Here is a 23,283-nt window from a genome sequence, read left to right on the forward strand (position 1 = left end):
TTCTCTCTCTTCTTTCTCTCTCTTCTTTCTCTCTCTTCTTTCTCTCTTTCTCTCTCTCTCTCTCTCTCTCTCTTTCTCTCTCTCTTTCTCTCTCTCTTTCTCTCTCTCTTTCTCTCTCCTCCTGCAATGTGGTTCACTTGATAGTTTCATCTGGGAAATTGCTTAGTGAACACCGTGTTGATTCAGGCACATAAGCAACTCTGTATTTCTTCTGCAGTCTTTCTCTGGTGTAACTTAGTGGTGATCTTTACGGCAGGTTTTATATTTACTGGGGTGTGTCAGGCAGTGTTAGCCCCCTTGCAGGCGCATATGTTATGACGAACTGATGGCCTGAGCATCCCTTTACCTGGAACCTTGCCATGCATGGGACTACCGGGACACACAGGGCTTCATGATTCACTGACTGCTTCCAGGCCTATATTCCCAGTAGTTGTTGTAAGAAGGAAGCTGCGGTCAGGGAAAATCTGTGGTTTCATCTGCTGCGATTCTTCCTGCAGGCACGCAGCGCGCCATGTTCAAGCAGGCCATGCGGCACTGGGAGAAGTACACCTGTGTCACCTTCATCGAGCGCAGCGATGAGGAGAGCTACATCGTCTTCACCTACAGACCCTGTGGGTAAGTGAGTGTGCACCGATGGCAGCACGTAGTCCTGCTCTCGGCCTTTGGCCGCGTCTGTCTGCTTTGCACTCATAAAGAAATACACGTACTTCACCAGGAAATGATTAAGTAATTACTGCGTTTAAATGGTGCATGTGCTCTGCCTGGCTTTTAAGTTCATTGAAACAGGTATGTGTGGTAACTTTGTAAAGCTGCACCTCTTTTGTCTATTTCTAGATAAAATTATCTTAATATATACACAGATGGATATAAGACTTTTATTTTTTGCTTTCTGTCATGGTTTCAATATTCATGTGTTTTTCTAGTGGTATTTCAGGTTTATAATTTTTTTTATTCTTAGCTTTCTCCATATCACATTTACTGCTGAATTAAATGTGGATATCTATCCCACATCCCTTTTTCAGCTAAACTGTTTGTTATAATTTTAACTTTTGTATTGCTAGACTGTCCTTGCCCAGATTTGTTTAATCACTAAATTTATGGCCATTTTGCAAATTCCTTCTTCTGAGTCACTGATGTGTAAAAGTGAACAGAACAGGTTTTATTACTCATGAGTGCAGCTTTCTGTTAATCACCATGTTCCATCTTCAGATATTATTGCTCACAAATGCCTCAGTCAGTTATGTTTGCTATTTACTCCACTCAGAATTCTTAATTTTATATAGTGCTCAGTGAACTTCCTGAATGCACCATGTTCATTTCCCTAAAAGAGCACACACTGCCCATGGAAATTCTGTACTTCTGACAGTCACCTCCTATTTGAGTTGTAGGCTCTGCAGTGAGAAACTTTCCAACTTAGTGACTTTTGTGATCATTGAGCCCTTTGCTTGTCTACTTTTGAATCATAATAGGATAGGGTAGTGAAAATCAGTTTTGGGACCTCCTTGCATTGTAGGAATGATGCTGAATGCATTTAATTTATAACCTCTAAAATTACATGTAGAATTATCTCTTTAAAGCACCCATTGTATTCTTCTCAAGGTATAGGACAGCATGATAAAACCAACTCCTCGGCTACTTTTGAAAAACATTGCCTTTGCCCCTGAAAGTCTCTGAGCCAGATCCTTGCAGGAGGGGAGATTATTCTATGGCTTCCTGTCATGTTCTTGTGCCACTGTAGTTTTGCTGTAGACCCTCCTTAGAAACTGTGCCAAATAAAATGGATTTTTGTTCTGAGCCAGCATGTATATTATTTTAGTTAACGCAGCCCATGTGATTTGAGCCGATGTCATGGTCTATGAGGATTCACCCATTAAATAAGTTTCAGGGATACTGGCACACATCTGGAAGAGAAATGGGAAGCAGAGAATAATCATGATGGTTCTCTTGTATTCATAGAAGCCAGAAAGCAATTTTAACAGGAGAATGTGAAAGATATAAGTGTTTTCAGGCACTTTAAAAAGAGATTTATGGGGCTATCTGCCAAATGCAAATTCTAGAACTTCAAAACCCCCAAAGCGAAATGACAAAAAAAAATCTCTTCAGTCAAAGAATTGTTCCTTAGTCTGCTTGATGTTTCATGAGATCAAGTCACTTCAGGGGAAGGCTGGGTTATAACCAGAAGGCTGGAATACACTCAGTATCCACTCCAAAGTCTATATTATTCTTTATCATTAATGTTATTTTATTGAAGGGTACTTTGCAAAATACAAATAATTTACCAAGGCTGTAACAAGTTTAAAAAAAAAACAAAGATGAGTGTGGGTTTGAAAAGTCCATCATTGGTGAAGTAAAGCCAGGCCAAACAGAAGGGGCAGTTGAATGATTTTTCTGGGGGGTCCACAAGTCATTTCAGGAAGATCCAGATAAACAGGGACATGTATTCTCCGGGTGAGCAGGAACTGTGCACTACCCATCAGCATCCAGTGCTGACGCAGGATTTTCCACGGAAAGAGCCCAGACTAAAGTGACACCAAACCAACTGCAAACACTTTCTGCTACATGGCCAGTTGCATTGAAACTAATCTTCAGTTCTTTCCCATGGCACCCTGCTGTGTTGGTTTGTTAGCACATTGTGTCAGTATTGTTTGTACTACCATGGCAGCTAACATTCACAGATGGCGGAGACTTTATTGTACTTAGCACTGTTGAAATGAAAAGCTAAATGATAAACCCTGCCCCAAAGAGCACACAGTCAAAACATAACACATTAAATGAAACAAAGTGGATAGTCATATATGTGGAAATTCAGGTGGCAGTATCTACAATAGTCTCATATGACAGCATTAGCACACTAGCAAGTGAAGTGTTACTGAGCCTTTGTAAATAATAAGGATATTTTGGAGTGTAATGCATCACATCTTGAAACAGTTCATGGGAAGATCATCCCAGAAGGGCAGTGATTAAAAAAGCATATTTGAAATATAGCAGCTGGCTATAGGAGATACTTGACTTTCGTAAAGTTGAGTGGCTCTATATCAGCAAGGAATGAGAGATAAGTTTTGATTATCATAGACCCATAGGACTGCAAGGGATCTCAGAAAGATATCTAATGTATTCTTAAGACAAAACCAGCTATTTCTATATAATTGCTGATATGGTTCTAAAAAGCTGCAGAAATGAAAATTTCACAGCCTTCTAGGAATTGTATTGTTTCAACATCCTTAATATAAGAAACATAGAAAGTTTGGCCAGCATTTTTTGTCATAGCTAAATCAGCTATTTGTTATTGCAATTAAAGGACATTAACTTTTCCCCCTTGGCCATAGAAGGGAAATTCCTTTTACTTTTTGAAGAAATCTGCTATATAGTTTGATACTGTTATTGAGTTCTCCCCACTGTTCTATATTCTTGTGGGCTAGAAAACACCTAATTCATTTAATCTTTCTTGGTAAATAGGTTTTTTTAGTCCCTTAATCACACTGCTCTTTAAGATTCTTTTCAGCTAGTCCACATCATTCTTGAATTGATAGCCCCAAAACTAGGGCATGTTTGTCCAGATGAGTCATTACTTCTGCTGAGCCAGTGCAAGAGCTAATTCATATAACTTGTAGCCTCTCCTTCCTCTTAGGTATGTAAATATGGTGCCTCCCTGTTTCTCAACAGCTGCCAGGTTTGCCACATGGTTTGTTGGGATATTATTCTGAATAAAAGCTAGAACTCTTCCCACAGCACGGACACCCCATCATTGGTTCCAGTCTTTACCAGGCACTTCTTAAGATGCCAAGTAATTCCATATTTCCCTTTCCAGATCTCTTGTATAATCTCTTTAAGTTGCTTGTCTTCTTGGTATTTAGCAGTGTTTTCTATGGCTGCAAGTTTAAAAAGTGTCCTTTCTGTCTTAACTTCTTGTAATATTCCAACCAGTTTCAAGTCCACCTTCATATCAGACTTTTCTAGTTTGCTTAGGGACAGTTTGGAAAAATGTCAAAAGCTTTACAGCCAGATCCCTCCCTCCCATGAGAATAATTTAATCTGCTGAAGTTGAACACTATAACTACTTTTCAACATGTCTAGTTTATTTAACTAGTTTGATAATGGTTAATTATTAAAATACGGTTTTATAATAAAGCCAAATCACTAATTGAGTACTTTGAAATTTTCTAATTAGTGATAGTAATTTTTATCCATAAGCTGCAAAAGTGAAAATAAGAATATATTGTTAAGACACTAGTGTTTGTGATTCTACTGTCAAGCAGTGTACACTGACATTAATATCAATTACAGCAAGTATTTATGCATCTAGTTGATTAAGGCAAATAAAATTCTAACAGGTAACAGACTTAAACACTCTTTGCTCACTACTGCTTCTCTATCCTTGTGTTTCTTCCTATCAAATGGAAGGGCCCGAAGATTCAGTCAGTGTACTTCTCTGTATTCAAAGCCAAAAAATTGTCAGCATATTGGGATGGTATCTAGTCACAGTGTGTTAATAAATATTATTGAGTACAAGATCAAGCTCCTTTTTACATAGTAGGACAAAAAAGAAAGGAATAATTACTCATATTCTGGTTGCTCAGCATGCCTTTGATCTCAATTTTTTTCTCCATTAGAAGACTTAGACAATTTTTATGATAAAATTTAGATGACTTATTTCAATCGCTACTGTATCTTCTTGTCTAGGTATCTGACAGTTCTGTCCGAGATACAGAAAAAAACCAAACCTCTTTCATATACTTCCCCAAATACTGTAGAGTGAACAGATGAATATTTTACCCTCTTTTGAACTTCCTAGTGTATTAAAAAGGCATTGCTGGCAAGCTGTTAAAGTTGGTGAAACAGTAAATATCTGATGTGCACCTTTGTAGCATACTTCAGCTAAAGAACATCCTATTAAAGGTCCTTAATCATTCTTATAAAATGAGAAGAAACTAGAGTTGTGCTAAATAATCTGTGCCCGGGGGAGGGCTGACTCATGCTCTCAGGTGTTAAATAACCCTGGCAGCTGGCACAGCTTCGTGCTGGCTGTGGTGTGGCCTGCAGGAGGGGTGTGAGCACAGGTTACCACAGTCTAGAGCATGGTGCGCTGACGCAAACCGTGAGGAGCGGTTTGTAGAAATCCCCTGGGATAGGCAGCTGTTAGCTGAGCAACACTGGTTGTAATATTGGAGCGGACATCTATCTCCACTGGTCAGATAAAGATGCAGGAGACACTTCTGTCATTACAAGTCCTCTTAGGGCAGCTAATCAGAACATTTAGTAACCACGATTGTATCTTGATCCTGACAAAAGGCAAATTCATCAAGCCAGATCATAGCCAGTATCTCCTTGGTATAGATGGAGTGATATCTGTGATTGAAAGAAAAACTCTCTGCTTCCTGAGTGAGATTTTGTTTGGAAATTTTTGAATGTCTTTTTCATGCTTTGTGTAACATAAAGGTGACCATACGTGCTCCTAGTATGCTTATGAAATTCATTCACACCTTCATACAGTCAGTGCCATGGCAAGCTGACGTGAACTATGATGATTTTTATATTGTCACCTTTTCACAGGTGCAATATTTTTAAAAAAGGATAACATTGACCCTACCTCATTCTCTCTTCCTTTTCATCAAGAGCATTTTTGACAGTTGTAGTGAAATGGTATTACTTAAAAGAATGAGCATGTTCCATTCATTTCACTTTCTCTTTGTCATTTGTTTCTCATTGCTCACCATCACTGACCAGCTAGACTGATTAAATAGAATTAGCGATTCATAGATAGTTACTGTTTCCAAATGCTGTCTGGTGCGATAGAGATTAAAGAGATGAGCTTTAAAACCTGCCAGTTGATTCAATTTAAGGGGTGCGACAAGTGCTCATACAGCACAAAGATCTTGATTTTTTTGTCAAACGCACCTGGGGTCAAACCCATAATATTACAAATTAATTTACTTCATAGATTTTTCCATTTTTTGTTTTCCTTATTCTTTGTCTCAGTGCAATTATGGAAGTAAATTGTTGTAGCTTAATTGGGTGTATCTGGTGTGCTTGACAAGACATTCAACCTAACAAATCCTAATGACCCTCTGTAAGTGTGAACTACTGCTGTTATTTTAAGACTTGGTGTTAATTCTATTTTTCTTGGCATGTAAAGAAGCACTCAGTAAATTTCTTTATATTTTCTAGGGAGTACTTGAAATCTGTCAAGTAACCAGTGTAAGGGAACTCTCACCCTCTGGCTGCTTACTTTTTAGGAGCAGGTTAGCATTAAAAAAATAACTCCCAATAAGTTGGGATTTAGATGTACAGTGTTAGACAACCTAGAGGAATACTGTGTAAAAGATTGCAGCTAATTTTTATCTTCTGAAAAAAAGCCATCTTTAAAATTTGTCAGATGAAGTGCTCTCAGTCATTAAACACACTTGAGAATGCTCAACCTTTTTTTTTTTCATTCAAGAGTAAAATGTCAAATTATTTTGTCAAGACATCTAAAAATCTGTCTCATATATGAAATACCACTAAAAGCTTTCAGAGGTGATCTAAAACACAGCCTTAAAAAGTTAAACCCTCATTTAGTCCAAAAGGAAGAGAAGGAATGAAGAGAAACTGTAATTGAATTATTGTTTTATTATTTTGCCCTTGTTATCAATAGTGTCAATAAAAGCAAAGCAGGAGACATCACAGAAAGTGCTATTTAGAATAATTTCTTTTTCAGTTTTTCCTTTATATCTGTTTATCTCCAAAGTATCCTTGTGAAAAAAATATATTGAATATATAAAGAAATTTTTATGCCACCAAATATGTCTTTTCTCGCTGAAGCATGTAATGTATATGGAGTCAATAAAATAGTCATGTTAAAACTATTAAAAATGTGTTAAATAGTCTACAACTTTAGGTCTCAATGACCTATTGATTTGTCTTAAACCATAAAAAAACCATTAATGTTCTTTAGTTCTGCATTGCAATTTTTCTCTTTAGAGTTTTCACAAAATGGTAAACATGAAGAGTCTGCAGAAGTATCTAAACTGTTTTAAACAAAAGGATTCTTTCTGCCTTTTCACAATTATATTTATTCTCCTCAATCCCCCTGCCATCATGTGTTGTATTAAGATCATAAAGGTCTTAACTACAAATTAAATTCCAGGACTTAAACCAATGTGTTTAAATGTATTGAGTCTCCAAGGTGATTTTGCAGGATTATAGGTGAATGGAAAACTAAATAGGTTAAAATTGGTTGGGCTTGAAGGGTTGTGGCAAATGGATTGGACTCAAGCTGTGACTGAAAGTACATTATCACAGGGGCTTATCCTGCAACCTGTTGTTTTTAACATTTTTATCAATGACCCACAAAGAGATGATGGTGTGTGCTGTCATCAGAGCATCGTTTATTTTTATTCTTTTGCTGAAAATGAGATTCTGTGTCATTCTAAGAATGACTGAATAGAGTGTCATGACAGTGAGAGTTCTGTCGATGAAAGCTAACATCTTTTAAGACCTTGAATAATATCAAAAAACCCCATTCATGTGTATTTTTGAACAATAAACTGTTCTGGAAGAAGATCTAGAGTTTGTGAGACATCCAAATTTACATTGTGCATCTTACTTGAATCTTTATATACTATTTTCTCAAGTTTTAACTGAATTTGTTATGTGGTTTGTAGAAATATATATGAAAACTTTCATCTGTGTTTGTGTTTTAATTACAGATGCTGTTCTTATGTGGGTCGGAGGGGAAATGGCCCTCAGGCTATATCTATTGGCAAGAACTGTGATAAATTTGGCATAGTTGTCCATGAGTTGGGCCACGTGATAGGTTTTTGGCATGAACATACACGACCAGACCGTGATGACCATGTCACCATCATTAGAGAAAACATCCAACCTGGTGAGATATACTGATAAGTATTGTGGGAAAAAAAATCATATATTTGTTCTTGGTGTTTCCTTCATCTGCTCAACTGTATTGGAATTGAGTGCTGAGTAACTGAAGTAGCATTTATGCCTGCTATTCCTCTTACCTTGACTGATCTCAAGTTGATTTACAAATAAAATACTGAAATTATAGTAGAATATTTTCCAAAGGACTGGCCAAGTAGCAAGCCATTAAAATAGAGGGCTCGAAGGAGTAAAATAACGATTGTGCTCAAAAACTTTGAAAGAAGCCACTACTCTTAAGTCATATTTAAGTATATTTCATATGCTCTTAAGTCTTACAAGTAATATTTCTGTGCTTGAGGAAGGGTATTTCTCTTGTAGGCATTAGTGAATGCTAAGTAGAAATATGTCTGTAGCTGTCCAAGAGGCTTTGACCTGGGCAGTAAGATGAAGGGCTTTGAATCTATGACCGACAGGCACAGGTTCTGCAGTTCGCACATTTTTCACCTCACTCTCTACAGAACATGCAGTGACCTTGGTGTTGTTGAGATACAGCACCTGAGGAACTTGGAACTTTAAGCTGTGACTGTCAGCTCTTACCTGTTGTGCCCTTGCTTGTGTTGGGTAGGCAAGATGGAAGGGAATTAGGCGTGTTTCATTTGCCACGTTCCTAAATGTATATGGTCTTTGCGACACACTGATTTTGACTTACAGGAATTCTATGCTCAAAAAGGGTGAAATCAGAAATTGCTCAGTGATAGCTTGGAGTATTTTTCTGCTTCTTTAGAAAATATATAAAAATGTATTTGAGATAGGATGAGTCTTTTCCACTGCATCTAGGACTTGGAGGGGGACTGGCAGCTGACACAAGCTACCTTAAATCTCTAAAGTCCCAAAAGGGCAGGCATGTTTGAGCCTTCTTTCTTATCTCACTGTATTATTGACTTGTGCAGATGCCATAAGAGCTCTTCCTCTTTACTTTTACTGTGATGAGAAAATCAGCTGGAGTGCCATCCTTAGCTGCCTGCTCTCCCTTTCAATTGTCTCTCTGGTTTCTGACTGAAAGAAACTACTTCTTGTGGTGTGGCATGAGCTTAAGGATCACTAAATGGGACCAGGAAGCCATTACCACTGACACATTTGGGTTTTATTACATTATGCAGCTTGTGTTAGTTAAAATGTTAATGTCACTGCAGGGTTTTTTTATCCCATTTCCAGTGGGAATACAAACTGAAGTAAGGGGTTCTTTGTACTGCTAATGTACTGATTAGGTCAAAGAACTTAGGGTATGGGATTATGAACTAAGTATAATTCTTTTTCTCCTGTTCTGCTCTTGTTAACTTGCAACAGCTGGATCTTGAAAATGTGACTTTGTAATGTCTGCATTTCATGGAGCTTCAGAGGGCAGCCTTCCTGAAGCAAAGTCTCCAGTGGTTTAGTGCTGGATTTGGTATCCAGTTAGACTCTTAGTATCCAGTCTAATGAGTGAGGAGGGTTCTTCTGGAGTCTGCTGTCAAAATGATTTCTTTTAGGAATTAAGAATCAAACCAGAAATTTGTATGGACTGTACATCATGGTGTGTGGGGCCTTTATGTGTTAGTTGCATGAGACTAACTATTTGGACTTTCTAAATCCAAATACACAAATTTGATGTGTGTTTCAGGAGATGTCTGCTCTATCAGTTAAGAGGGCATAATAAAGTCACACACTTTCTCCCAAATGGCAGAGATTTATGAATGTCAGTGAGTAATTAGGTTAGGATCTTTGTTGGTTTTCTTTTCCTGTTTGTTTTTTATCTTTACAGAAAATGATATTAAAGAATCTATAATTATAAATCATTTGTAGGTCAGGAATATAACTTTCTGAAGATGGAGCCTGGAGAGGTGAACTCCCTTGGGGAACCATATGACTTTGACAGCATTATGCACTATGCCAGGAACACCTTCTCAAGGTTGGAGTCTCAGGTTATACCTTTTGACTTTTAATTCTATTCCTGTCTATGTATGTTAAGAACTATGCTTTTTGAAGTATTTTGAAGTCCCTTAAAATGCCCCTTGCGATGCAGTATTCTTACAGCAGTCAAAGCACAGCTTGTTTATTTTAAGTCAAAATAATTTAATTATATTTGAAAATGCATTTATTTTCTGTTCAGTTTCAAAGCAGCCTTTTGATCTTGCTTCAGTTCTTTACATTTTCAGACAAGATAAACTGGAAACACCATTTTATACGATACTCACTTTCTTTTTGTGTCCACAAATATTTGAATTTAGAAAAGCCGAATGAGTGAAATGGCTAGGAATGTTATGTGTAACACAATCCGTTCTCTAAAAGACAAGTAAATCTCTTTTGATGTGTAGAGTTTCATAACCGTGGATTATGAAGGTAGAGCACAGGTTATTTGGACATGTGTCACACAAGCCACAGCCTTTGCTAAGGACTGCAGTCAGGTGTCTATAACAGAGGCTGCAGCCTTCTCTCTGGTATTTGTACAGATTGTTACAGTCATCAAAACCTTATAATAAAGACTTCCACTGGTCTTGCTCTGCCCGGTTGCAGTCTGGTCCATTCTCAGCTCCTCAGTAACTCATTGCGGTTCTCTCTGAAAGGATGCAGGGTTGTGGGGAGTTGCACAATAAGCTAGTCCCATAGGTCAGCCCTACTCTGGAGAAAAAGTGAAGGAGCCATTCACCCAGTCTCCTATTATCTTTCATCAGCTAATTATTCTCTAAAATACCAGAATAATGTAAAATAAAAAGAAACCTCCAGAAACACCCAACAAAAAGTTAATTTGGGAAGTGATGTGCTTGGGTGGTTTTTTTTGTTTGGTTGGTTTTTTTAAATTTATTTTTCCAACTCATGCATTTTAAGGCAAAAATACTAGACAGTCCGACATTTTGAAATGAACTGAGGGCCACTAAAACCTCACTAGACTTTGTAAATTTGTTTGGCTTGTTCTCTCAATATAAATTATGTTATTAAATAAAATTCCAACCAAAGGATTGGTTATTACTCAGCATACACATAATTCACCCCTGGAAGAGCATGGGAATAAACCACATGAGGTAGCTATTATTCAAATTGCTTAATCCAGTTACACATACCATTACCTTAAGGAAGAGATTATAAGAACCTGTATAAAATAGAGTAATTGAACAAGACAGAATCCCCCTGAGTCCCAGGGCAATGACAACATCAAGGTAATTTGATTTTCCGGCCCTGATCTCACCACTTTCCAAGCTGGCAAAAACTGATAGTGCCATGAGTAGGCATGCCTTGCCCCAAGGTACAAGGGGTTGTTACTTCATACTGTCTAAAAACAGCCAGCAAACCCCTGAGGTCGGGTATTGATTTGCACTAATTCATCCTGCAAGCGTGAGTCATGCCCAGTGAGGCATATTGCCAGCTATGTTTGATAGAGTTTGCTCACCCAGATAAGTGGTAGGAATCACAAAACATCATAAAGTTGTAGTCATACACAATGATTTTGTTCATGCTGCATTAAAACTTACAGTATGTTCCTTTGTTAAAGCTCTAAGGCACTCAAGAGAGGATTGTTTTCAAAGTTTTTCAAAGTATAAAAAGCATCAGTTTGCTGTTGTGCTGAAATTCAGTGGAAAATAGAATTATAATTTATAGATGCAATGGCTTTCTAAAGAATAATGTGCCTTAGTTCTCGAAACTGATTAATGCCATATGTAGTTTATTTCACTGTTTAGGGTAACATCCTGAGATGATTCTGTCTTTACAAAATTTCTAATGATGCCTCAAAAAAATCTATCTGGATAAAGGGAGCAGTATGTATCTGCAATACTCAAAATGGTTAATTTATTATAATTTAAAAACCAATATGTGTATATAAATGGTATTCCTGACTACAAAGATCCTTTCTGTTCATTAATTTTTGGATCTATGTTATGTCTGAAAGTACTGGCTTTACTTTTCAATGAAAGTATACAAGTGACTATAAAAAAACCAAAAAGAGACTATAGAAATATATTTTTCTGTTAACTTCCATTTTATGGGATTTGAGGGCTTTTAAATTCTGCAACATAATAATAGAATGTAGTTTTGTATCTTACTCTACTAAAATTAATTGAGGATACCAAAATGTTTTGGAGCATATTTAAAATCTCGGAAATTTTGAATAAACTGCACATTTGGAACAAGTGTACTTCTCTATGATGTCTTGTCATTTAAGGTTAATGTCACTAAAATCACATATGGTAAGTTGATATATTATGTTGTGAGACAAGTAAAGGCTGGCAAGTAAGCATTTCTGTTTTGAAAATGTCAGCAGCTAGAGTGGAGTTAAATGTCTTACAACACTTGACAGAATCATGATTGGCAAATGTGTTTGACTTTACCTGCTCTTGCATGTAAGTCAGACTATAGGACTTCTCATAAAAAACTTCATTAGAAATAGGAGCTTTGTGATTAACAATTTTGTGCTAGAGATTTACTTATGTATTTTTATGCAATTTTATGGTGTTTTTTTTGTTTGTTTGGCTTTTTTTTTCCCAATACAGCAATAGCTTAACAGCAGTGTCTTTTCCCTGTGTAGTCTTAGTAACAGTAAGAGATCTTCTTCCTCTTGTTTAGCAGAAATATATAAGCTGATATGGTAATTGATGAGAGAAGATTCTTTTTTGGTAACTTTGCATAAAGTTTGCCAACCTGAGGAATTTTATGGCATGTTGTCTTCATTTAAAATTCTGTATTTTACCCTCTTATTTATGTCAAATGTAAAAACCAGATTTACAAAACAGTTTTACATTCATGGAACTCAGACAGTTTTATGACAGAAACCTGGTAGAGGTTTTTGGGGTCTATTTTTATTTTTATTTTTTTTAGGGGCATGTTTCTGGATACCATTCTCCCTTCCCGTGATGACAATGGTATACGACCTGCCATTGGCCAGCGTACCCGTCTAAGTAAAGGAGATATTGCACAGGCAAGAAAGCTGTATAGATGTCCAGGTATTGCACCACCAACAAACAAAAAGCACATACTAGCAACTGGTTTGACTTGTTCAAGAGGGATGATAAACTTTTTGAGTCAGCTGCTCAGTATTCTCTTTATGGGTTGGCAACTGACATAGGCCGCTCAGGAATCGAATCAAAAAAATCTTGTGGATAAAGTCACTGGAATGCAAAGCACCTGAGGATAGATGAACTGTATGAAACAGCATGACATTTCAATCTGCTGTTCTTAGCTGTTCAACAACTAGAAAATCTGCTTAGCATCACTTTTGGTTTGCATACTGGCTAGAGTTCTTTATTTGAATTCAAGATGAGTGCAGAAGGAGCAAAATGCTTTGCCGTGCTCAGCTGTGAACCCATTAAATTTTTTTAAAATTTGTCAAGAGAAGAAGCGAGGACAACTAAATTGTAAACTCTTGTGTGGATGAGATGGTTAGATCTGTAGAAAATGTCTACAGTTTTAACAGATACATCTACAATTTTAATATCTTCTGCCTTATTCTGTCACCTTATGACATGAATGCATATGAATTTTTTTACCTCAAAGTAGTGTGGTAGAGTTGTCTGTCTCAGAGACATCAGTGGCAAGCCTGGGGTGACCCAGAGTCAACCTTGTTGTTCATGTTGTTCTCTAGTGCTCTTTCTTCATTAAGTGTTGCCAGAATTGTGGAAATCTCAAAGGAAAAGGTTTTCATTTCCTTGCTCTAGTTACTGCTGATACCACTGTTAACCTTTGGTGTCAATCAAAGAAGTTCAGAAGCACCATCCCTTAGTCAGAATTTACCAGCAAGATCCTTGTGGGAGGCTAGGCATCCCAGCTCTGTGCCACAAAGGCTTACAGCCACACTGCTCCTCATAGGAATTAACGACACCTCAGGAACTGTTTTAACTTAGATATATTGGCACTTTTAACCAGCAATACAAAAGGACTAAAGAAAGGGATCAGTATTAAAGTAATGGAGTTGCTTCAAATTTCTGCCACCAGCAGTGGGATTTACTGAAGATTTGAGGATTCTGATGTGCATTTGGTGTGCACTGTACAGCTGAAATACACATTTCCTTTGTGCTGAAAGTACGCTGAATCGTAGCCTTGTATATACTGGGAGTATGCACAGAGCTTCTGGGCCTGCCAGAGCAGAAACTGCTTAAGCACCTTTTCTTTAACAACTGTTCCTTTGAGAACAATTTTTGCTCTTTCCTTTTGGTACAAAAAGTACTTTAAAAATTACATGCTTGGCAGCATTATTTCTAATGAGAGCATACAGAGAGCAGCAATTTCATAAACACAAAGAATACGTATATATTTTGATAAAAGATAAATTTTGGAGGAAAAGAATAGTCTATACAAGTAAAACTGCTGTGCAGGTAGGTGGTATCTTGTGATCATATTGACTTAAAGAAAAGAATTACAAACTAGTCTGCTTAGTATATGCATAATACTCTAATATGCACTTTCAGAACTGTAAAAGATACAATGTACATTTTGAGTTAATGTTCGAAGGGTTGTTCAGAGAAAATATCTTTTTCATATATGTTATGAAAAATTACTGAGTAATTTCTTTCAATGTCATGAAAGTCTTGTTGAATGTTTGCTTCACAGTATTGTAAAACAAATGTGGTTGTTCAGTAGCGGCATGCACTTGAGAAGTAAGATATTTTTTGCAGCACCAGTGAACAGGGGTCACATGAATAATAAAAATGAACGGTGGTTGAAGGATTATGCTTGTTTTCTGGCAACCAGCTTTGCAAACTTTGGGATAAAACATACTGGCTTTCCAGCCTTACTTAGATGAGCCATAAAAGAAAGTGTGTTTTAAGAGAGAGAAAAAGGCAGAAGTTTTTTTCTGCAAATGTTAAATAGCATACTATTTTAAATGCTATTTTTTCAGTTATCAATTTTAATAGAAGCTGGATAGCTGAGTAATACAAACCAGACTGAATCCTATAAAGAAAGCAAATCTCTGAAAGTTGCACAGTACTTTTCTTCTGATAAGTTTTCCATCAAATACTGAAACTGAAAATTCAGAGACATAAAGTTTTTGGTTTTATGTAAAGAATCAAATGATTGTTGTAGTATATAGCAATCCAATCCCTGATACTCTGGCTTTTAAGGTATGTTTTATTTACTATTTCAAACAAAATATATTAATCATGATGCCTACTTATGATAAAGCAGCAGTGAATAATTTGATCCTTAATAATGACTGCATTGTTTCATGTGTTCATTTGTCCTGCCTTAAATGCCATTCAATGAAAATGCAGAAAACAATGACTTAATCAGCATTTTCCAGAGACCCACACTTCTGTGATAAAGGATTTTATAGTTTTGTTTAGAGCCCTAATCATTTCTGCAAAGAGTTGCTGGTCCAAGTCTTTTTCTAGGGCTCATGAGCATGAAGTTGAGCTCAGGGTTGCTGGAGTAGATCCTCACAGCAGGGAAGCAGCTGAGCCTTCCAGGGTGTTTTAGTTAGTCAGGATATTCAGAGTCAATATACAGGAAGTGGGTTACTGACCAAGAAACAGTTTTGAGATTGGTGAAGCCAAAGAGTGAGATTTGATAACCTGCCTCCCAGCAGTAGGGTAAGTGCCAGGTCTCTAAAATGTAGCAACAGCAATATTGGTTTGTTTATAACTTTTCTCTAGGATTTTTGTAAAAGGAAAATGTAATTGTTGATAGGGGTCTGTTACATTTTAAAAATGAGTTATATTGTTATGTGATGGAATAATAAGAGGAAAGAAAACAACCAAGTTGAAGTCCTTCCTCTGCCAATCTGATTTTAAATTTTGAGTGTCTTGGTATTTGAGAGTAAAACTTCAACTTCAAGGTTGGATTTATTGCATTGCTTTTCAGACAGTCTAATTGGCTGATGAAATGTGTTTTCTTCTGACTCCTAAAATTTCAACACAGGTCTGCCCCTATAGTTTTATACAGAAATTGTAGTTAAAGTTTATATGTAGTTTTCTAGAAGCAGAAGAATAAGAAAGGAAAATGATGGAGAAAGATACTCATATGCCAAAAGAGAGAAGAAAAAATCAGTGGGTAGAGTGGGACTGCATAATGGATAGGAAAGGAGTCTCAGACTGGTGGGAGAAATCTGTTTAGAGAAAGAGAAGCTGGATGGATGAAGTTCAGAAAATTTACAAATTGCCTGGGTCTGTGACAGTATGTGTAGAAAAAAGGAGATGAAGGTTGAAGCCTGTCTCTTTTTTGTGCTGTTCTCACTGTTCCTCAGGCTTAACTTGCTCCCATCCCTATTAGATTTGAAATGTTCACCTTCAAAAATCAGCCTTGGTTCACTGCATAAGGAGGATCAGTGTTTTTATATTAAGACAGTTTCTCTATAACTATAAAGAGGAATCAAGTCAATAGTAATACTGAGTTGTAGTAAACTGATTTAAGATTTTGATTTAACAAGAACACGATCAGTATTAGATATTTTTAGGCAGCTTTATATGCCATATATGTATTGTTGTACAGACTTGCGTCTAAGTGTTAAAGAACTTAAAGAAAACGGGTAAACTCAAATTAGCCATAAATTATAGTAAGCATTTGCTAGTGCTACATAAAAAAGAAAGAGACTTGGTTCCCTAAGTGTCCTGGGGGATCTGGGCTTCATCATGTGCAGATTTCACAGTAATCCTTGATGGGACTTGACCATGTGTGTAGGACAGCCCAGAGAGGTCTCATACGCAGGCTGTGTAATTAAACACTGCTGCAGAGTACACTGGTGGGAATTGCTTTGTATGAGCACATAATCCACCTGCTGCCTACACACATGGCTAATCTTTACAAGGAGAACCAAAAATAGTTTCCCTCTCCTAACCACGGAAAGTCTTATTAGCTGTCTAACCTTCTCAAACTGTAAAGCAGAGGAGAGTGGCTTTTATGGCTAGAATATGTGTGTGGGGAAAGCTAAAGTGGCATTTCTGCAAGTGGTCTAGCCCAGTAAACTTGATATAAGTCATGGCATCTGAAAGAGGGGAAAAAGCGTCAGAGAAAACCTTGGCAAATGTTAATGATTAACAAAGGAATAAAAATGTACAAATGCTTTGTAAAGCAGAGTCACGTAAGATTGAGGTTGTAATTGATATCTTCTGACTTGAAATATACTAAAACAACCATGAAATAAAATTTAAATAAGTGGCCCTTACCATTTACTTTGCTTCCACGTTTCTCTCTGAAAGTGGATTTCATTACTAGCAGACCATTACCCAGTAAAAAAAATTATAATTTTTTGTTTTATAAGCCTAGTCATGAATACTGCAGTTGCTACAGTCCAAATACAAAGAAAACCTTTACGTTGTCCACTGATAGAATTTTACCTGTTTCTCACTGCTGAGAAATGTGCTTTTCAACAAGAAATTCCCAAATACTGCCCTCTCTACTGCAGCTTTGGAAGCCAGCCTAGACCTCAGATCCCATAGAAAATTAATTCAATTATTGATTTGTATAAGCTATTCCTGTTCAAGTTCCCTTGAGTAATCGATAATTTAAAATGAAAGATAAATATGGCAAAACACATAAAGCCCAATTTCATAAGTTCTGATTGTGTTAATTCTTAGTAGAAGCTATTTACTTACAAGTTTTATTATGCTTCTGTGGAATTTAGAGATATTTCTGCAAATAATTTTATTTTGATAGAGGGCTCCCAGGAATTTAATAAGGACATAAGATAAATTTTCCCATTAAATAGATTTATTCTGTAATTCCTGGGGGAAAGAAAAAGTTCCATGACTCCTTTGGCAACTTAAAAGTGATTGTTTTAGGTCTGTACACATCTTCTCTATATGGAGCATGGAATGTTCCAGCATAATCTTAATGACCCCATGCATGAGAGGAAGAATAAGAGAGGCTCTAAAAGGGATGAGAGGAGTACTTGGATTTTTGTGGATGTCTCATCTTTAGGTCCTGCTGTCCTCTACTCCTACAATTTTCACTGTTGGCTTTTTCTGAAGTTCTTCACTTACGCACTGTAAGCTACGGCACAGCTCACCAGCTCTGGGGGAGCCCAGTACAGGCCTCTGCAAATTAAATGATTTTGCATTCATTGTTGTGTTAACAATAAATGGTGGCTAATGGCAGATATAGCCTTTTCACTGAAAAAGCTTTGTGCAGAAATGCCATTTGCTGTGGCTGCCTGCAATTTTTTAAAGAAAAAAACCACATTTTTTAAATGAAGGGAGGAAAATGTGGGTTTTTTCCTGTTTCATTCCTAAAGGACACAATGATGGTGGCTTTAGCCATTACATTTCTTGAGGGCCATGCTCATCTTTCCTTTTTCTCCTCATCATTATGACCATTTGAGTGTCAAAGAGCATATTTAATGCCTTGAATTTACACCTGCTATAACAGCATAGTTGTCTGATCACATTTTAACAAAATTTTAACAAAACAGCCTTTACAGCTGTGCTGCCTTCATCATAACCAATCCTTTTCTTTGTCCTCTTTTATTTAAAGATTTCCAGAACATTTATAGTTCATTGATATTTTGATGACACAGTTGTTCACCTGCTGCCAATGGTAGCCCTGTAATCTGAAAGCGCTGCAGATCTGATTACACTGTTAGTCATGAGATAATATCAAATTCATATCTTGTGTCACACCTGCAAAATCAGCAGATGAAAAAAATTGATTAAGGTGAAAAAAGATGACTGACTAAGGTGCAACACCTTACCAAAATCAGTTTTAATGGTAGAGAGTGGCAGTAACTGCCAATGTTATATTTTAGTGTGAAGATGATTTATTAGCCGGTGTCCGTCAGCATCTAGCAGCATGATTGACAGGTGAGAAAAGGTTGTTAAAATCTTCAATAATAAAGAATAGAAAAGCCTTTGGTATTTTAAGACTTTACATTTGCTTTGCTTTTATTAGTTGTATCTCTACAAATCACTCTTGCTAAGGGATTTTGTTGAATATAGGATTTAGTTTTCTGTACCAACATAAAGAAGTGAGTTTATGTCAGATCAGTTTTTCATATGGGTGAAGGACTAAATCAAATGAAATCACTGAGAAAATTACAGTGTGCTGCAAATCATGTTGTGCTAGCATTTGTTTTAGTTCTTACAGGATGTCATTTTTTTAATTACCAAAAAAGTTCTATGTATAACATTGCAATTGATTGACAGCAATGATATTTATAAGACTGCCATAATTCTGGTTATGTCAGCAGACAATACACAAGTGAAATAGTTCATGGAATAAAAACATCCTGCATAAAATGGAAAGAATGCCAGATTGGCTTAAAATCATGACTTTGAATAAATTGTAAACTAACTAGTTTATTTTCCATTCTGCATCTGCAGTGAGTTAAATGTATTCTGAGTAGATATTGGAAAGATACATTTTTCTCCGTTAAGCACATTAAATTTTATATTTTTACTGTAATTTTTTCTTTCAGCCTGTGGAGAAACACTGCAGGAATCTACAGGGAACTTTTCTTCTCCTGGATTTCCAAATGGTTATCCTTCCTACACACACTGCATATGGAGAATCTCTGTGACCCCGGGAGAGAAGGTATTTTAACGTTCCTTTCCTAGACACAGATACTATTTTCAAAGTAAAATGTTGTGATTATTTAGCTTTTCATTTAAAAGATGCATATTAATTGATGGTAATGGTGTGTTATAAAAAATGGGACCATGGACTATGTACTATTTACTTTACTTTGATCTGTGGCATTAGAACCACTTTATCAGTTTCATGTGTGTCCTTGTGAAATAAAGGCATGATTTCTATCTGCTGTATGTTTGCACCATGAACTCCTTTTAAAACTGGCTCCTAGTTCAGTTTACGGTTCAATATAAAAGTAGAAGAGGTGATCCAGGCTCCTGAATGGTCCATTTTCCAGCATGGGATCAGGGAAGTTGACTGAGCTGACAGGGCTGATAGCTGGGCTGTAACTAAGGGTTCAGTAAGTTGTTTCTAAAATGAAGCCATAATAACATTAGTAAATAAAGTGTCATTGTGAGTGCTCCCTGGAATTTGTTGTAGTGCATGTAGTTTTACTTTCTGTGGACTAATTTTATGGGAGAAAAAGTGGGGGTAAAAATGGATTCGGTGAGAGCAGTTTGTAGAGAGGTGTGCCATCCTCGTGAAAGTAAAACCTGTCCTTCCTGTGTACACTTTCAAAATATACTAGCTAAATCTTATTTTAAATAATTGCCTTAAATATCAGGTTGCTTCAAAATAAATAAGGATAGAGAGAGTGATATAAAGCTTCAGCCGAGACAAAATATGCAGGAAAAAGGATGTAAGTGTCCTTATATGAAGCAGTGGCTGTTATCAAGCAGTCAAATATTAAAGAATGAAATACAGAATCCAAAGACTGAAATACAGAATCTAGCAGATTCAGTACTGGCAAGTTCAAATAGGAAAACCCAGCACTTCCCCCCAGATATCTGAGTCATTTGTCTCAGAAGTCTCCCACTAGGTACGAATTGGACACTGTTTCCTCCTGATTGTATTTGTTCCATATTTCTTAGAGGTCAGGATCCTGGTAGACACCAAGAATATATACTCTTGATGTTCTAATAGATCTTGAGGAGCTGTAAGGATATTTGCTACTGTGGGGAATGAAAGCAAAGTAATTTGGAGAGTGTTTGTCCTCCTCTGGGCAGGAGCCGGAGATGGGAGGAAAACTAAACACTGTCTGCTGGGAGGAAAAGGGTGGCTCAGCAGCTTGTCAGGGAAAAGAAATGAAGAGATGAATAAGGGAATGTTTGTGCAAAGCATGAAAATTATTCTAGGTAGTAAATTTATGTCCCACACATTATTTATGTTGTATTTTAGACATCACTGTGATAACAACAAAAATGACTTTTCTACCGCTCCATTAAAAAAATAATTTTAAAATAAATGTGTTCATCTACAGTTATTTGCTCTTGAAAGAAATTCTAATGTGTGAGTTGATGTTTAATATTTATAGTGTATTCCAACTTTGTGTAAGCCTATCTATAGACACCAATGTAATATGAATTATGTTTGTAATGTAATTTAAAAAAAAAAGTCTTGCATTTGTAACCACCACTGGGAACTGCATTGTGCTGGACAAAATCTTAATGAGGGAAAGCCCCTTTGAAGTCAGCAACCTGAGAGGACTGGCTCCTTTCCCAATTTAACTGCTCCCCCAAATGGGGAAAAGAGTAAGCAGAATTTTCTAGCTGAAATTTTACATGACAAGTCATGTCCATAGGACACTGTTATTACCTCCAAGTCTCTAATCTCCATATAGTTCAGCAAGAATAAAGTAAGTGATATTTGTGTTGGTGTCAAAAAGTCTATTTTGTCCGTATTCCCGTAGGATACTGGCTGTCTTAGATAAAGAACCCTATTTTCAGCCATGAGGTCTAAATCTTAGCTAATGCATATATCATGATACCTTGGATGAGCATTATATTTGGTCCCAATTTTTCTCAGTAAATGGTGGTAGCATATTCATGTACTGAAGGGAAAATGAAAATACATGTAAATTTTTGTTCCTTGGCTGCTTTGGCCCTGATAACTCTCAGGAATATTGTGTGGAGATTAGAGTATGTGTAAGTGCATCATGTCATGTTCTGAAAGGTCAGTGAGCACTTTAGTCACCTAAAAATAAACTGAAAAGGCTTTGCCTAGCTCTTTTCTATTTATTTATTGAGACTTAGCATTCTGCTGTATGAGCATAGTTTGGACAGCTTCTCTCCATGCTTCTTTCTGCAAGTAAGGACCCTTCTGATCTTTGATGCCCAGAAATTTAATGAAGGCTGGGATTGCAGTGGCATGCACTAGTTGTAGAATTCCCTTTATTTACAGGGCATCATAAGTTGCCCAGCCAATCTAAAATATGTGTGTTCCCTTTAGTAAAACAAGGTAGTCCATTCACCTTTTACTTTTGACATTTAAGACTGCATGGTAAACTGTAGCTGTAAAAGCTGTTTTCAGTATATCTATGCACAGAAGAGTCTCGGAGGGAGGGTGGTGTTATTAATGCTGTATGCCCCCAGCCAGGGTGAATCCTGCTTTCTGGTGTGTAGAAATTTTACTGGCATAGGGAGAGTTGCAACAGTTCCAGGGTTTTATTTGAATCTGCCTTTTTGAATAGGTTACACCACTTTTCAAATTTTCTTAATGCTTTACATGAAAGATAAAATAGGCCAGAAAAATCCTTGATTGATATAGGTAGAAAATGCCACCTGCAGAAACCTTGGGATATATTACTAGTATTTTTTGTATATTTTGTGCTTTCTTATCTCAGGCAGTAGGAGGCATGATATATTCTCTTGGAAGCTGCAGTACCACAATCAAATCTCCTATGTAATCAATAATTCTTTAATTGTGCTGACAAATACCCATTTGATTGTTTTTCCTGGGAAGCCTCTCAGCCATCCTGTCCCCTTGAACAAGCTCTGCCTTGTCTGTAGCTTTATTTAATACTTTTCAGAATAACATATCAGAATCATAAATATATTTAAACTTGTTTGGTTCATGGCCAGAAATCATGCTGTGACAGACTGGGGGTTCTGCCCATGTACAGCTAATGAATTCTAGTCAGTATTAAGAAATTGCTGTATCATCAAATACCGTGGCATGCCAGGGTGAGAAAAGGCTGTGAAGGTTATTTCATGTAGTTTCAAAAGCAGGAGCCATTGAGGAGGCTCATTAAATTTTAACCATTTCCATTTAGATAGCAGTGCTCTGAGACACTGACATGATCACAGCTAAGTGAAACTATCTATTTCCCACCTCTATCCTGGCAACTAAGGTTTGGGAAAAGCTGAATTTCCAAAGAACAGAGAAGAAATATGACAGTTTTTGGCTGTGTCATGGAAAAAGGAAAACTTGTGGCTAGACTGGTGAGAGAGACCCCCAGGCTCTAAGGAGTTGAAGAAATGAAGGAGGTATAGGTTGTGGCTTCTGTAGCTTGCTTCCAGCAGAGCCAGCTGGATTAGTTTAAGCAGATGTCTGCATCTCATCAGGGCAAAGCAAAAGGGCTTCCCCTTTTGAACCCCTCTGACTGCACAGATTGGGGGGTAAAGTTGGCATGGCTGGAAAAGGATAAGACTGAAAAGGGCAGCCGGCTTTTCAAGCAGTATACAATAAGTACAGAGATACCTACCTATTTCTTTTGAGAAAAAAAAAAAAAAAAAAAAAAAAAAAAAAAAAAAAAAAAAAAAAAAAAGAAGGTAGGCATTCAGAGGGAATCTGAACTGCAAAGTGGATGATTTGAGGAGAACAAAAGTTCTGTAGTTGATGCGGTCTCTTTATTTGAAGGAAGAGTTGAAGGAGAAAAATTCTGCCAGGGACAGAATTCACAATTGCTGTGTGAATGAGAGAATGATCTCTCTGCCATCCTCTGAAGTAGATTCAAATAGGGTTTGGAAATATATTAAAAAACTGAAGCAGAGTAAAGCATATGAATGCTTTTATTTTTAGCCAGCTCTTAATATTTCTCATGGTAAATAGGTGTTTTTG

General features: G+C 36.9%; 1 protein-coding gene across 2 annotated transcripts in view; it reads left to right on the plus strand.

Moving 5' to 3' along the window:
- Positions 1 to 492: 492 nt before the first annotated feature.
- The window catches only part of TLL1 (tolloid like 1), a 64,015-nt gene continuing 41,224 nt past the window's right edge, over positions 493 to 23,283 (plus strand). Inside the window, exons 1-5 of one of the 2 annotated variants that reach the window (XM_040065391.2) lie at positions 493 to 615; positions 7,686 to 7,864; positions 9,700 to 9,805; positions 12,706 to 12,830; positions 19,232 to 19,347. In XM_040065391.2, coding sequence (XP_039921325.2) covers positions 512 to 615; positions 7,686 to 7,864; positions 9,700 to 9,805; positions 12,706 to 12,830; positions 19,232 to 19,347 — 630 coding nt within the window. In that variant the 5' untranslated portion in view covers positions 493 to 511. Of the gene's footprint in view, positions 616 to 7,685; positions 7,865 to 9,699; positions 9,819 to 12,705; positions 12,831 to 19,231; positions 19,348 to 23,283 lie in introns of those variants that run through there. The other variant, XM_058420607.1, reaches the window with a different exon arrangement.

Source organism: Hirundo rustica, chromosome 5 (genome assembly GCF_015227805.2).
Source record: "Hirundo rustica isolate bHirRus1 chromosome 5, bHirRus1.pri.v3, whole genome shotgun sequence".
Classification (NCBI taxonomy): domain Eukaryota; kingdom Metazoa; phylum Chordata; class Aves; order Passeriformes; family Hirundinidae; genus Hirundo; species Hirundo rustica.